General features: G+C 37.3%; 1 protein-coding gene across 1 annotated transcript in view; it reads right to left on the bottom strand.

Annotated features, from left to right (window-relative positions):
- Positions 1-5412: 5412 nt before the first annotated feature.
- Positions 5413-17440, bottom strand: part of LOC110891497 — a 32264-nt gene continuing 20236 nt past the window's right edge. Inside the window, exons 7-10 of the mRNA XM_035980395.1 lie at positions 7662-8654; positions 6246-7145; positions 5857-6013; positions 5413-5773 (exon numbers count right to left, since the gene is read on the bottom strand). Coding sequence (XP_035836288.1) covers positions 5772-5773; positions 5857-6013; positions 6246-7145; positions 7662-8654 — 2052 coding nt within the window. The 3' untranslated portion in view covers positions 5413-5771. The remainder of the gene's footprint in view (positions 5774-5856; positions 6014-6245; positions 7146-7661; positions 8655-17440) is intronic.

Below are 17440 nucleotides of genomic sequence, written 5' to 3'. Positions count from 1 at the left end.
GGGATCTGCTCAATTAATACAAGGCCGGCGATGTTTCGGGTCACAAAAGTAGTCTGCTAAGACTGATTTTTATAGCGTCATGTTGGGCGATATGGAAAACACGTAATGAGTTAATATTCTCAGGCAAGCGGGCATCAATGGATCGGATTTTCGGGGAAACGCAGGCGATGCCATTTATGTAATTGGTGTCTATTTAACTTTGTAGCTTAACTTGCAAAATTTAGATGTAAAGTATTTTTTTGCCGTCCAAAAAAAAAAAAAAAAAAAAACAAAAGTGAACTGTGGGAAGTCAAATGTAGTTCCCAACGTTGACCAATGTCAACAATGCATATGAAGGAAGAGAAATAAAGAAGTGATGGAAAACTATCTTTTTAGCCACTCATTTTGACTTGAAATGAACCGAATCACTCAGTTTTGGGCTACTTAGTTGCCGACTTTGGTTCACTTTTTTCAACAAAATTTTCGTTTTAGTTTTTAAGATTAAGGCCAGCAATTTCTTGACACAAAACAACAAAATACGAATCCATTACAAAATAGGTGGGTTAGTGACTAGTTTAAAGTCTAAACCGGTTCGGGTTAGTCTTGTGTCAACTATGTGAACACGTTTAGCTAAACGGGTCAACACTGTTGGGTATAATCTTGATCGGGTCAAAGACGTTTGAATGGGTACGGGTCGAGTTTAGCATTAACGGGTCAGTTAGGTTGTTGCAAAATTGGTGTAGCTTGACCGAGTAAAACGGATGGTGCATGTGTGGAGCAAGCTGAACATTTGAGTTGTTAGCTGGTTTTAAGGAGAACGTGGAATTAGTTTTTGCATGTGATGGTTATATTTATATTATAAATAGTAGTATTATCTCAATTGTGATGTATCCATCTTTCACATTTTAATAAAGAAGCTTTTCATTTCTGCAAGTTCTTGTAGAGTTCTTTTCTTTATATTTGAGAGCAATTTACTTGTGAGTTTGCGTGTGTGATTTTGGGGCCTGAACCAACAAACACCAGGTTGTGTTGACCCAGTCGTCTGCAACAAACACCTTGCTGTGCGGTTGATCCAATTCCCGAGTTTGCAGAAACCCTCCAATGACAAGACATGATGTTTTTGTCGGGCATTACGTCGAACAACTTCACTGCATTCTTCCATTCACCAATCTTCACATCCTTCATTGCCCTCATCACTTCGCTATAGGACCTTGCTTGGAAGTTTAAAGTTCTCACCAATAAAGGTCGTCACAACTTTGCTTAGTACATATAGGAGATCTTGACTGCTCACGTCCTAGTAAAACACCTTTAATAACTGAAACTAATTAAAGTACTACAGAAGATGCTGAAAGTACAACTATGAAAGCTTTGAAATCAACTGCATTAAACATGCTTAAATAAAAATGGAATAAAGTTGCACGTAGTGGTAATGGAGACGTGGGTGCTTGTAGCATATTATCAAAACATCTTTTGCTGCTGTTGACTATATTGACTTTTTTTGGTCGAAGTCTACGTTAACTTTGTACAAAAGTTAACTTCAATTTTTTTGCAGAATTTATATTCAGCAGGTCTTCATTATCTTGATGGTTGTTGTTAATTTTGTCTCCTCTCAACCCGACAAGTTAGTTACAAACGACATCTATTATAACCATATCTAACATCCCATCCATCAACACGTATTGATAACCAACTCACTAACGAGCGCACGACTCGGATTAAAGATTTGTTTGTGTTTGATTGCCAGCATGGTAAGTGTCACACAGATCCACTCATGGGCAATCAGATAAAAAGTCATGAAGTTGCCAATTAAGCCATAATGTCAACTTGTTTGATTGCTAATGTATGTTCACAGAGGCAGATTGAGGCCGTATATAAGATACCCGACGATTTACAAGTGCCCTAGGTTTTCTGTATTTACCGCCCTGCCGATAAACAATTCCTAAGTAGCTGCTGTTAGAATCCATAAAACCCATACCTCAAACAGAAGAATATATGTATATTCTGCTATATGATATAAAAAAAATTGAAATTAACCTACAAAAAATTTCTGGGTTCCTAAAATCACTTACCCAGGAAATCAAGAATTTTACATTTTGCAGATGTAGACCAGGTTCGAAACAAAACAATCGATACTTCATATCTCATTGAAGTGGGTTTCATTCAAGCATTTCATCAAACAGATGGTGTGCATAGCAGATTATCATTTTGACATAATCAATATCAAAGAACCCATGCCATTTAAACACAAAATACACAAACTCTAATCTAATCATTTGAACAAAAGATGAAAGAATGTTAGAAAAATAGAGCATTTGAAGTCTTAGGCATCAACCAGGACCAAAAAGACACTAATGAATCAAGGCCTCGCAATGCTTGAAATAAAGGATCCCAAATCTTTTGCAAATTAGTGTATCTACATTTATTTGGGTAAAGGGGGAAGTACCTCTGGTAAAAATTTATAATTTTATAAAGAATCCAAAATCTTTTGCAAATCAATTCTCTCAATTCTCGATGATTGTGTTTTACCGGTGATTGATCGCTAATTTCAATTGTTATTGCAACTTGGTTCTTCAAGAATTGCAGATCACATTAAAAAGGTTGATCAGGTAAGATAAAAAAATCAGATACAGGTGTATCATTTAAGTGATCATAGTCCAATAATCTCAAAAAGTATAAATTATGTTTGTAGCAACTTTAAGGGCATACCTGTTTAGTGGTAACAATAGGGCACAAATCATCAAACTTATGACACCTATTGTTATAGTTGGATTCAAAATACTTATATATTGCATTATTGAGGAGGTAATTATCTCCCCTATGAAGTTGTAATCCAAGTTTATTTTATATTAGACCCATGACATTATTTGTTGCTTCATCCTTAACCACATGCATGTCACAAAATTACCAATATAATCAGGAGACAAAATCAAAAGACTATCTAACAGTTTTTTTTTTTTTGAACGGCAAAGTTGGATCACTGACGGACCACTGAAGTATCATCGTGCCACCAGCAGAACCACCCGATCATATCCATCTCCACTAGGCAATAATGCCCATACACCAATTCAGGAGGAAACCCAATAAATCTGGGAAAACCACCTTTGTGGGAATTGAACCCATGACCTAATGGTCATAAGCCTTATCCCACCCCCAAGATACCACTAGGCTATAACGCCATAGGTTATCTAACAGTTGACTTGATAACATACAATTAACCAAAAGTTAATAACAAGGTATGAAACCTGTTTGACTTCCCAAAGTGTAACAACCAACTTTTGAACTTTGAATCCATCTAATCACAGTTCTCACCCATCAATAATTTAACTTTTATATGACCCGTTCAAAAGAAAACAAGTGAAAAGAAGAACCAAATGGGAAGCAATAACTCACAGAGGCATTTAATCAAACAGGTGGTGTTCATCAGTGCATGATTATAAATTAATGAAATATTTTAAAATTAAACATGAATAAACAAAATCATACTTTACAATGGTGATAAGAAGCGTCTCATTTTTGAAGATATTTTACACATGTTGCTACTACGCACCCCTTGTTTTTGGGCCTGAAAACGTGTTGAGCCAGTAAAGTAATTGAAGATGGATGAGAATAGTAGATGGGGTTTCATGTTGGGCTCTACACGTTTAAGGCCCAAAAATAAGGAGAAATTAAGTATAAGCAATTGGAACCCTATTCTTTATGAATTGGGTTATGATCTTCATACAATCAAATTACACATCAAACAATTTCTTAAGCATTAGAGTAAACTAGTGGGAAACCCGCGCCGCCGCAACCATTTACAATGCAGTACTTGTTTTCTAATTAGTTTATCAATTCTTTCATGATACATTTTTCTTTTGCATTTTTACTTGGTCCCGCACATGTCACTAACTTTCCCCTGAAGTCTTTCATAGCTAAGACCAAGGGGTGTGGTCTCGGGGAGGATCTCGGGATGCTGAGGTTGAAGGTTTCCATGACGGGGAACACCACCCCCACCGTAACAATTTCGGTGCCCACGGGATCTCCTCCCCGTCTGCCCCGATCAAATTTTATCTCTTGATTCTCTCTATCTTAATATTATTGGAAGGGGATGGATGGGGAGACCATACCCCTTGATGGGGGAAGAGGAAGGGGAAGAAGAAGGAGGTGAGGTGGAGGTGATGTGGAGGTGGGGGAAGGGAACCTTATTCACCAAAGTGGACTAAAGATACGTCAACTATTAGACAAGTCAAAATAGATATATTGTTTTCTGATTTTAACTGCATAATTTGTATACATTTTGGATTGAACTTAAACAAAATAAGTGAATGTAAATGAAGTTGAGCATCAGTTGATCTTTGTCGCAGAATGAATTATGCAGTTTTGCAATTAAAAAAAAAATCAAAGTTAATAGGCTTTGCAATAAAAAAAAATCAAAGTTAACAGGCTAATGAGCATCACCTGTAGTTAAACAATAATCTTCACTAACATTGTGTTTGCATCCGGTAATCAACAAGAATAAAAGGAAGAAACACGATAACATAGGTGTTCTGTATGGATAGGGCTTGAAAATAGATTTGATTTCAAGGGAATTTTCATATTCTAGAAGTTGAATAAAAACCCACAAATGGATCCTGATGAAATTGAAAACTTGTGGATAAAACTAAATCTAGGAAAACGGACGGTCGTGTGAGGTGCGGTGACGGGTCAGAACCGGTTGGGGCCGCGATGAGTGCAGGTTGGAATCGGTTATTTAAACTAAGGGGTTCTTTTGGTTCGGGTCAGAAGTGGCTTCCGATAGTCTGACACTGGTGTTACTTTTTATTCTCAACTATATGCTTTGGAGGAAGCACTTGGTTATATAGTTTCCATGCATAGTCTGGATTAATTATATTTTAGCAGTATATATTAGAAATTTTCTGATATATGTATTCTCACCGTTCTTTAATGTATTCTCACTCATTATATGTGCCGGACCTGGTTGACTTTCAAGTTCTAAAAGTACTTATGCTTGAAGCTCAATCACCTTCTGATAGAGGTGTACAAAAAAACCGATCGTTTTTTTAACCGGTTTTTCCGGTTTTTTAAAACCGGTTTTAGAATCGAACCGAACCGGCGGTTTGTGACTGGTTACTATTCTTGATCTGAAAAACCGGTCAATAACCGAAATAGGTTTAAAAAAAAAACCGGTTAAAACCGGTTTTTTTGGCATAAACCAGTTAAAAACCGATCCCAACCGGTTACACCGGTTACTGTTTTGGACTTGAAAAACCGGTTAGTAACCAAAACCGGTTATTAAAAAAAACCGGTTTTTGTTTTGGATGAAAAAAACCTGTTCGGTTAAAAACCGGACCGGTTTTTCAAAAAAAAACCGATTTGTACACCTCTACCTTCTGATATCTACACGTGATTACATATTTCTTAACTACATTTATGAGGCAAAATTATTCACTGATAAAATCTAGATTATTATGAGCAAGTTCAGGGGCGTCCACTTCTATTTCGGGACCTACAACGAAATTTGATGCCTTTTTTACTAAATGAAAATTCATTATAGCTAAAGAAGCATCAATCCAACTTGCCTGTTATATGCAAAAAAAAAAAAAAAAGACAGTGCAAGTGTGCAACTCAATCCAACTTGCCTGTTTAAACATATATATGAAACAAGACCCATATGAACGCGAATCTATTATTCAACCCACCCCTAACACACCAACCAAAAGTACCTGCAACTAAGCGTCCTTTTCATATACGTGCATTTGTTTATGAGATACTCAGCCGACAAGGTGTAGCAGCCTTCCTGAGAGTCTTTACTTTCCTGAACTCACATATCAAGGTTGTCAGCAAATTAAACGCCACATGATAAAATCATTTTAAATATTTATAACAAAGCAAACTTACAACAGTCGGATTCAGCTTGGTCATCGGTTTGGTCAAGTAACATCTTTTCCTTGTTACGTATTTCAGAATTTTCAGATTTGCCAGTCATGGTCATATCGTTCAATTCACTTGATAGTTCAACTACTTGTGTCTCAATTATGGAAACCTCCGAATTCAACTGGGGCAATGAGAAAGCCAAACAAAAATTAAAATCGAGATTAGAAAATGACAGAATAGGATTGGCAGCCCCAGGAAACTGTGTCTGGGCTTTCTATAATTCAGTTGGGATAATGGTATAAAAAGTTACCAGTCATAATTTTTATTGTATTAAATGAACAGAAGTTAAAGCTTTGGTTTATGCATTAGACAAACATGGCTAGGTTACATGATAACAATGATCATTAACTTACTTGAAATTCCAATGCCTTCTGAAGTTCTACCAAAACTTTTTTTGTGGTCGGTCGTTTTTCTCTTTCAAGATGTAGGCATTGGTAGGCAACCTCTTGAAATGTAGTCAACGATTGTGGCACGATTTGTTCCCTTATTTGTTCGAACACCACCTCAGCATGCTTTCCTTCTTCAAATTTGTTTTTAATGAAATCCGGTAGATAGTGACCCTCATGTTTGTGAATTGCAAACGTTGATCTCCCGCACAAAATCTCAAATAAAACAACACCAAACGAGTAAATATCGGATTCTATGGTTAGGAATCCCGACTGTCTATAAAGTGGGTCCACGTATCCTCTTGTGCCACACGCATGATCGATGATATAGTCTGTTTCCTGATTTATTGAACATATTAGCGAAAGCCCAAAATCAGCCAGTTTTGCTTTCCAATCATTGTTTAACAGGATGTTTTCAGTTTTGATGTCCCTATGTATCACCTTTGCTTGTTTTCCTACTCCTTCGTGTAGGAAATCCAACGCTCTTGCAATATCAATGCATATATTAAGTCGTTTCACCCATGTAAGAGAAGTATCATTCAAATACCTATCAAGACTTCCCTTGGACAAATACTCATAGATAAGGACTTTTTCATCAGTTTCATCACAGTAGCCTACAAGACGAACGACATTCTCATGATTATACTCCAAAAGAATTTGGAGCTCACTAAAGAATTGTTGTTCTCCTTGACCAAACCTTGTATCCAATCGCTTTGCAACAATGGTTTTAATTCCATCTCCATCATGAAGGTTTCCTTTGTAGACTTTACCAAATCCTCCCCCACCGATGAAATTGTCATCGTGAAAGTTTTGTGTCACCCGTTTTATTTCTTCAAGTGACATTTTGGGGTTATCCTTGTTGTTGTTCTGTCAAACATGACACACCAAATAAAATAAATATATTAATAACTTTAATAAAGTGGTAATAGAAAACTAAATTGGTATTATCTTTTTCTAAATATTATGAAAAACTATAAATGATGAGCAAATTGATAATTGGGTCACATCATTGATCACAAACACTAAACAACATGATATTATTAATATGATGATAAATGTCCCTTATAAATATGCAGTGTATTGTGTTTTCTAAAGGTTTTGGATTGAACTTTTATTTATTATTATACTTACGTATAAGCAATTCTAGCAAGGTCCTAACTTAATAGTCTAAAAGGTAGGATTGATAAATTCCCACAATGTCTAAAAAGTAAACTTGATAGGTTGATCCTAGACATTATAAGTTGGAAAGGATTTTTAACAATGAATTTTATATAATTTGAACCCAACCTCATAAGGCATTCTAATTTGTTTTCTATATAACAGTGAACCATCACACAGATTACTTCTAGGCATTGATAAACTGAATTCAGAACAGTGACTTACTTGAAAGAATAATGCTTTCTCAAGTTCCTTGACTATGATTTTCATTGTTGGGCGTTGGTCTTGAGTTTCCGCCACACATTGGTGTGCAATTGTAATAAACGTGTGCAAAGAATCCTTGTTGGGTCCTCTATTTAGAACAAATTTGTTTTCACCAATTTCTTCCTTTATTACGGGATCTATCATCTCTTCTAGTGATCTTGTGCTGAAGCTTCGTCTTGCTACATGGGCCAGCCCTATGTCACTCTCCTTTAGGTAAATTGGGTCATCGGCTAACTTCCCACAAAGAATCTCAAACAAGACTACTCCAAAACCATAAACATCTGATTCTTTTTTTAACTTATGGGTCTTCTCATATTCTGGATCTATGTAGCACAGTCTGCAAATACCATTATTGAGATAGAGAGCTTCATCTTCTTGATTTGGAGGCAAGAATACGGACCACCAAAAGTTAACAATCTTTGCCTCGAAATTCTCGTCCAACCCAATGTTGTACCTATATATATCATGGTTTATTATCATCTTCTGGTCTTCCATCTCATAATGAATGTACCTTAATGCGTGTGCAACATCAATGCAGATTTTCAAACGGTTTTCCCAAGTCAAAACACGTTTGTCTTTGAGGTTTACCAAATACTCACCAAGAAATCCATTAGAAAAATTGTCAATGACAAGGATCATCTCAGACTCTTCAAAACAAAATCCAAGCATATTGACTATGTTGGGATGCTTAACTCCACCGGAAAGAATTTCTATTTCTGTGAGAAACTCTTTTTCTCCATACCACTGATTTCCAGAAGGGGGGTAGCGTTTGATAAGTACAGTGTTGTGTCTCTTGGATGATGGATTCTCTTTATCATAATGCTCGAGTTCTGCTCTGTAGAAAGCATAGTCCTCTTCTGGGAAATTTACAATTTTGTATTCCTGTGAGAAATAATGGGTTGCTGATTGGATATGAGTGAGAGGAATCTTCAAGTGTTCCAAGTTCTTCCCCACCTGCAAATTAAATACGTGAAAAGGGAGTTACAGCTAAGATAGAAAAACGAGAAGGGAATTGAAAGAAATTGAGTAGTTAATATATCTAATTCCACCCTCTTTGCACCACAGTGAAAGTTTCAGTGAGATTTGAAGTAAGCACACGTCCGTCACTCGACTCTGGAACCCAAACGACCTCTGCTTTGCTATTGTTTCATGTGCCCTACTTTTATATTTGGTTGGCTTACAATGGTCCAGCCCACCACTTTTTTACAAGCCCACAAATCATTTATAGTTACCTCAATGACTAAATAAGGCCCAGATACACTGGGTGATAATATGAAAACAATATAAATCTTATGGGTTAACCTTGGTAAAATTTATTGTTCGTTGCCTATAATAGGCCTAAGAATAGATTTGCTAAAATTAAAATTGTTGTTACTAATATGTGTTTAAGTTAATTGTTAGACCAACTAATTAAGTTAATTGTTGGTAAGAAAGAGGATTATATATGTTAATCTTTATGTAGTTTAAATAAAATTAAATAATACTGTAAAAGAGAAGTTGAGGAAGTATCTATTGCAATACTTGAAATTACCTAACCTATTTAACTTGATTCATAAATCAAGTGAAAAATTAGATGTTATAAATAATTAGATGATAACACGCATAGGAACAAGAATTTTGTAAGACAACTTAATAAGAATAAGAGAACTTTACAGGTTAGTTTAATATACCCTTTGTTTGTTTGTTTTCAAGGTAGACTAGGGATGTTTGAAGAGAGGTAAATAGGCTATGTGTTATTGGGCTTCATTGGGGTGCCAGTGCTGTCACATTAGCTACAAGACGAGCGTGAATATTGCGACGGGTGGGCGCGCATGGTGGGGATAGCAGGCGGGGGGGGGGGGGGGGGGGCAGGGGCTTGGTGTGGATGGCAGATGGGGGGCTATTTGATGATACCCAATACCACATATCACATAAGGTCCCAATAACCCCCCACCTTTGTGGTGTGTGCCTCATTTGGAAACCCCACCCCACCCCCCCCCCCAAAAAAAAGAACAAAAAAAAACAATAAGTCTAAGAGTTGAATGTCCCATTAGTTACGTCATTTGTTTAACTCCGTTAAGGCATAACATTGAAAATTTCATATATACCCAAGGAAACTAAAAATATCATGTATACTCATCTTTAGGGAATTTGGACTTAGTGCCCATTCTACCTCATTCCATTAATATGAATTGTTTATAGCCTATTTTAATTTTGATTGATGTTCTCTCCTCTTTGACGACAATCAAATCATCTCAACCCTTTCAAGGTTTATCAATTGCATTACATAATAGCAAAACCTAATAGTTTATTGCATCCAATTGTTTATCATATTTGATTGTTTACCTTCAAGTTTTGACTTATTGGAAAGCACTACCTATCGTGTCCAATTTCTTGAAATTATTATAGGATCTCATATTTTTATTAGTTTATTTTTTCCTTTATGTTGGTAATCCCTTCCATACTAGAAGGAGTGATTCACGGGATTTGTCATACCCGTTTCCTATTTATCCCTGTATTTGATTTTCATTGTTCAATACAAGAAAACCCCAATTCTCTTTATCATATTCACTGATTTCTATATGGTATCAGAGCAGGTTGTCTTCCTACTCGGTCCATTCCCAAACCCTAAATAACTCATCACCTTCACGTCCTCTACAATGGGGGACGATCAACCAGTGAACAACCAAATCATCAAAACCAACAATGAGGCTATCGATCACACCTCTCCCTTCTACCTTCATCCATCCGATTACCCAAGACAAATCCACATAAATGATGTTCTAAGTGACAACAATTACCTGGACTGGTTCCAGGAGATGGAAAACTTTCTGTTTGCTAAGAACAAAATCGGGTTTGTGGACGGAACTCTTAAAAAACCGGAAAAAACGGATCCGAATCACATGGCGTGGTTACGATGCGATGCTATGATAAAGGGGTGGCTGACAGCGGCTATGGAGAAGGAGATTAGGATTAGCGTGAAATACGCTAATACTGCCCGAGAGATATGGAGCGATCTCCGTGAATGATTCGGAAAGGAAAGCGCGCCTAGAGCGTATGAAATAAAGCAACTCCTTACCACGACGAGGCAAGACAACGCATCCATTTCCACGTATTACACTCGGCTAAGAACACTATGGGATGAGATGGGTTCTGTCTTCTCCACTCCGAAGTGCACTTGCGCCGGCTGTACTTGTGGGATGAGCAAAAGGTTAACAGACTCAAAGGATAAAGAGAAGTTGTATGAATTTTTGCTTGATCTTGACAGTGAGTTCTCCACCATTAGGACTCAAATACTAGCCATGAAGCCTACTCCCACTCTAGGAGAGGCATACCGCCTTGTTTCAGAAGATGAGCAACAAAGAGCTATATCCATGGGGAAGAAAACGAACGTTGATTCCGCTGCGTTTCAGACCCACATTAAGAAAACCGGGCCGTCACAAAAGTCGTTTGCTGGTCGAAACAAAGAAAAGGAGGGAATTAAAACCGGCAAGGAGGTTAATGAACACTGCACTTTTTGTGACAAAGATGGGCATAAACGCGAAGGTTGTTTCAAGTTGGTCGGTTACCCGGAATGGTGGCCCGGGAAGAAGGGTGAAAAGGCAAAGGTCAAGGCTGCATGCGTGGAGAGTGAACCAAGTCCGATTCCAGGTTTGAGTCACGAGGATCAACTCTTCCTAAAAAAATTCAGTGGAGCCGGTAAGAGTGAAGGTATGAAACCAGTTGCTAATATGGCACTTAAGGAAGATGAAGAAGGTGAGTGGATCTTTGATTCGGGTTGTACCGAGTACATTACTTACCTATCGAACATTCTTGCTAACCAAAGGAATACTCCTTTTGAACCTCATGTTGTCATTCCAAATGGGGAATCCATTCCTGTTAAAGGAAAAGGGGAGTATGTCCTTCCAGGAGGAGCAAAAATAAATGGAGTACTTTATGTTCCGGATTTCAAGTGCAACTTACTTTCCGTTAGTCGCCTTAGTCGCGACCTTCAATGTTGCATATCCATCTTTCCTAATTTTTGCATCATGCAGGGTCTCCAGAGGAGGAACTTGATTGGTGCGGGTAGATGCGAAGGGGGACTGTACCGGATGAAGATGATTCAAGAAAGAAAGGCTATGGCTACCACGGTCGAGACATGGCACAGAAGACTTGGACACGCTTCAAAGGGAAAGCTCGCTAAATTAAATTTTCTCGAAACTAGTACTCTTGATTTGGGTAATTTTTGTGACTCTTGTGCTAGAGCCAAACATACTAGATTGCCTTTTCGTTCTAGTTTCATTAAAACTACTGCGTGTTTTGAGTTGATTCATTGTGATATTTGGGGAGGTTATCGGGTGCAGTCATACACTAAAGCCAACTACTTTCTTACGATAGTTGATGACTTTAGTAGGGCCGTTTGGATTTTTCTCCTAAAACATAAAAGTGATGCTAGCCAATGTCTCAAAAATTTCTATAAGATGGTTGAAGTGCAATTTGAAAAGCCAATTAAAAGGGTTTGATGTGATAATGGTGGGGAATTCACTTCTAACAACATGTTAGAATTTTACAATGAAAAAGGAATTTTGTTAGAAACTTCATGCCCACATACCCCTCAACAAAACGGCGTTGTTGAAAGAAAGCATAGGCACCTTCTTGAGACGGCACGTGCCTTAAGAATCGGTGCCAACCTCCCTAAGAAATTTTGGGGTGAATGTGTTTTAACCGCGGCGTACGTTATTAATCGACTTCCGTCGAAAGTCATTAAAAACAAAACCCCTTTCGAGATGATATGGAATGAGAAACTGGATTATGCCTTCCTAAAGGTTTTTGGGTGTCTCTCCTATTTTAAAAACACCGACACCAAGGGAGATAAGTTCGAAGAAAGGGGAAACCGGGAGTATTTCTTGGATACCCCGGTGGGACAAAAGGGTATAAAATACTTGATCTCAAAACTAAAAAGATTATTATTAGTAGAGATGTCATATTCCATGAAGAAAATTTTCCCTTTAAGGGCATGAAAATCACTGATAGTGATGAACATGAAGAACCAACCGTTGTCCATGATTGTCATTGTCATCAAAGGCAAGGCCCAATCAACATTAATGAAACCGAAGCCCAACACAGTGTCACAAACCCGGATCAAGCAGTGGGCCATAAGAATCAACGCCCAGACCAATGTCTAAGCCAAATGATGGACCAGGCCGAGGCCCAGACTGATCAGGCCAATGTCCAGCCCGATGAGTCAGATAACACGGGCTTTGGTCATGAGCCCAATAGTCCTCAAGAGAATATTAATCACATTGAAGTTGGTCAAGAAAACATTGAGGAAAATATTATTGATGAAGAACCCGGAATACGAACTGAAGCAAGACCTACTCGAACACGAACTCAACCTTCAAGGTTTAAAGACTTCATAGTTCAAGTTCCCCCTTCGGTCAAACACCCAGCTTCAACATCCAATCAAGGCACCTCCAAGGTAGACTATCCTATCTCTAATTTTGTATCTTATGATAATTTTAACGCTAATCACAAGGCTTTCTTGACGGCTATCATTTTTGATGATTTCAAACAAGCTGCACAGGATACTCGTTGGTGTGAAGTTATGCAAAAGGAAATCAAGGCCCTAGAGAGAAATGGAACTTGGACCTTGGAACAATTGCCCAAAGGAAAGAAGGCAATCGACTCGAAATGGGTCTACAAAATCAAATTCAAACCAAACGGTGAAGTTGAAAGGTACAAGGCACGTCTTGTTGCAAAGGGTTTTACTCAAATGGATGGGGTTGACTATCATGACACATTTGCACCCGTGGCTAAATTGGTTACGGTGCGAACGTTACTAGCCGTGGCTGTAAAGAAGAGTTGGATTATTCATCAACTCGATGTAAACAACGCCTTCTTGCATGGAGATCTTGATGAAGAAGTGTACATGAAGATTTCTCAAGGTTTCTCTGATGAAAATGAGACCCGTGTTTGCCGCTTGAGAAAGTCCCTACATGGCTTAAAACAGGCTTCACGCAATTGGTACCAAAAGTTCACCACCTTTCTCCTGAGTCTAAGGTTTAGGCAGTCTCATGCCGATCACTCATTATTTATCTTTGAAGCCGATAACATCACAGTGGTAGTATTAATATATGTTGATGATGTCATTATTACTGGAAACAGTCTCACCAAGATTCAAGAAATTAAAACGAAACTTGATGAACAGTTCAGTGTCAAAGATCTTGGTCAGTTAAAGTATTTTCTTGGCATAGAGGTGGCCAAAACAAACGAGGGCCTTGTTCTAAGCCAACGAAAATACACATTGGACATCTTGAAGGATAGTGGGAAATTCGGTTGCAAACCGAGCTCATCTCCTATGGAGCAAGGATTGAAACTAGATAAAGGAGAAAACGAGCCGAAAGTAGATGCCAACCAATACCGTCGACTGATTGGGCGCCTTTTATATCTTCAAGCAACAAGACCGGATATCACGTATTCCGTTAATATCTTAAGTCAGTTTGTTGCCGATCCAAGAAACAATCATTTGGAAGCTGCTCATAGGGTCCTCAGATACTTGAAGACTACACCAGGACAGGGTATTTTACTTTCTCGGGCAGGTGACCCTGTATTGACAGCCTACTGTGACTCAGATTGGTTAGGTTGTCCCTATAATAGACGTTCCCGTACAGGGTACTTACTTTTATTGGGAGGATCTCCTATTTCTTGGAAGACAAAAAAGCAGTCAGTTGTTTCGCGCTCATCAGCAGAAGCAGAATATAGAGCTATGGCCTCTACGGTTAGTGAAATTATATGGGTTCGTTGGCTGCTCAGCGAACTCCAAGTCCATGTTTCCCCACCGACGCCATTGTTCTGTGATAATCAGGCTGCTCGTCACATAGCCAACAACCCCGTCTTCCATGAGCGTACCAAGCATGTAGAAATGGATTGTCATTTTGTCCGTGAACGGGTCGAGTCCAAAGAAATTATTCCCATGAACATTAGCAGCAAAATGCAAATAGCTGGCCTACTTACCAAAGGGCTCTCGGCACAACAGCTTAACTTTCTTCTTGGCAAGATTGGCATTGCAAATTTGCATGCTCCATCTTGAGGGGGGAATATAGGATCTCATATTTTTATTAGTTTATTTTTTCCTTTATGTTGGTAATCCCTTCCATACTAGAAGGAGTGATTCACGGGATTTGTCATACCAGTTTCCTATTTATCCATGTATTTGATTTTCATTGTTCAATACAAGAAAACCCCAATTCTCTTTATCATATTCACTTATTTCTATAATTATTTCATGCAGATTTGAGTTAAAAGTGAAACAAACCATTTTCGAAAGTATACAGAAAGCTTGCAGCCTAAAAACTTTTAACGAGCTTAACCTATTTTGTCCTCAAGTAAAATAGAGCTTTATATGCGTTATTATTTTGAGTTCAAACTCGAACAGAAAAAAAAAAAAAAAAAAAAAAAAAAAAAAAAAAACGCTTTCATGAAAGTAAACCTAGAGAAAAGAACTAAGCCGCGTAGAATGTGGGACGTTTTTGTCATCTGATATATATTCATCGTTTTGGGTTTTGACTTTTGACTTTTGACTTTTGGAGGTAACAGAATGTGGGCAATCTGTTCAATGGTTAAATTCAATAATTTTTGTTTTGAATAGGTTTACTGTTATTGCCGCAGGATACAAATTTGAAGATTTTATGTGGAGGTTTAATGGTCAATTGAATATTAACAGTGGTGATCAATTAAATATTAAGAGTGGACCGATGGACTAAGATAACATGGTTATTACAGAAAATACATCTTCAAAACCAATGTGGGAGTTCAAGGTGCAATCACCGACCCTTGAGTACGTAAAGAGTTTTTATTGCCTTAGGTCATGCTATTGTTACTTGTTAGAAAACTTAAGTTAAAAAAACGAAAAATGGGTAAAACTGATTTTAAGCTCTACATTTTTGTGTGTTTTGGTGGGTAGAAACAAGAGAAATTTGGTGGGTAGAAACAAGAAAAACAGGAGAGTTTATAATTGGTGGCTGCTGTTGGCGGTAAATGGAGGCTAAGGTGATGAGTTTCGGTTGTGAATGCAGTGGAATATTGAGGTAAACCTGAGCTGAGTCACCAACACGAGAGGTAAAACTTTATAAGACCATGGCCAATGCAAAGCATTTAGCTTGCATTTGGCTTATGTGGATCTAGCATTTGAGCGGTTTGCATTTGAGGGGAGTGCACTTGGTAAAGAATGGTGTATTTGGTGAGATGATGGGACCCAATGTAAGTTTTATATCTATTTTTTTCTTTTTCTTGTTTTAATTTATTTTGAGATGCACTAATAAATTGTATGCTATAAGGCAACTTTACTAACTTATAGTAAAAATATCATGTATACTCAACTTCGGGGAATTTTGACTTAGTGATCATTCTGCATCTTTTCATTATATGAATTGTTTATAGCCTGTTTTAATTTTGATTGATGTTCTCTCCTCTTTGACTCGAATTGTCTCAACCCTTTTAAGGTTTATCAATTGCATTACATAATAGCAAATCCTTATGGTTTATTGCATCTGATTGGTTATCACATTTGATTGTTTACCTCTTTTTACGAATTTCATCGCAATATATATATATATATATATATATATATATATATATATATATATATATATATATATATATATATATATATATATATATAGGGTAGGGATATGGTAAAAAGTGTCTAAAATGTAAGAAGGGTAAGAAGTGTTTTAAACCATTGGATATTTGATCTAATGGTTGAGATCAATAGGGTATAAAATGTAAATTGTGTTTTAATTAGAAGGACCTTATGTAAAAATTGAAGGGCAATAGTGACTTTTCCAACATTTCAAATATGGTAACCGTTTCAAAACCACCCATCAAACTCCTAAAAATCAGCGAATTATATGTAACCGCCATCAATCTCCAAAAAAAATCAGCGAATTTCTTCATACTTTAAAACATTCCCAGATTTTTAAAACGTAATCGCAGATTCAAGTCATGGTGTTTTAACTGGAGACATTGTTGATGGCGTGGTGTTTTATCTGGAGACATTGTTCATGGTGTAGTGTTTTATAAATACAAAACATTCCCAGATTTTAAAACACCATGACTAGGATTCAAGTCATGGTGTTTTATCAGGAGACATTATTCATGGCGTGGTGTTTTATCTGGAGACATTGTTCATAGCGTGGTGTTTTATCTGGAGACATTGTTCATGGTGTGGTGTTTTATCTGGAGACATTATTCATGTCGTGGTGTTTTATCTGGAGACATTGTTCATGGCGTGGTGTTTTGTCTCCAGATGTTTAAAACACTATGCCATGAACAATGTCACTAGATAAAACACCACGCCATGATTCAAGTCATGGTGTTTTATCTGGAATCCCCAGCAACCTTCTATGAATATAACACCATACAACTTAATAGAACACTAGAATAAAACACTATGATACACATTAACCTGCATCGCTGGACTCCATTGAAATTGATATAAAACACCAGAATCGAAAAAAGGCGCAGACGTTAAACAACTGGAATGGGGATATCGATTTGATAATCCTTTATGTATTTATAATTAATGATGATTGAAAGATACGTATAACACAATCGTGTGGAAATTACAAAATTCGTTCAAATCCCTAAACAATCTCATGGACGGTTATTTTTGGATCAGTTATGATGAATTTGAATTAAATGACAAAAATGTACAATTACAAAACTACCCTTTTGAATTAATTAAGAGGATGGACACTTGTCATTCCAGGAATATTTCTTAC

Source organism: Helianthus annuus, chromosome 11, assembly GCF_002127325.2.
Source record: "Helianthus annuus cultivar XRQ/B chromosome 11, HanXRQr2.0-SUNRISE, whole genome shotgun sequence".
NCBI classification, from domain to species: domain Eukaryota; kingdom Viridiplantae; phylum Streptophyta; class Magnoliopsida; order Asterales; family Asteraceae; genus Helianthus; species Helianthus annuus.
This window is presented reverse-complemented; position numbering and strand designations above follow the sequence as displayed.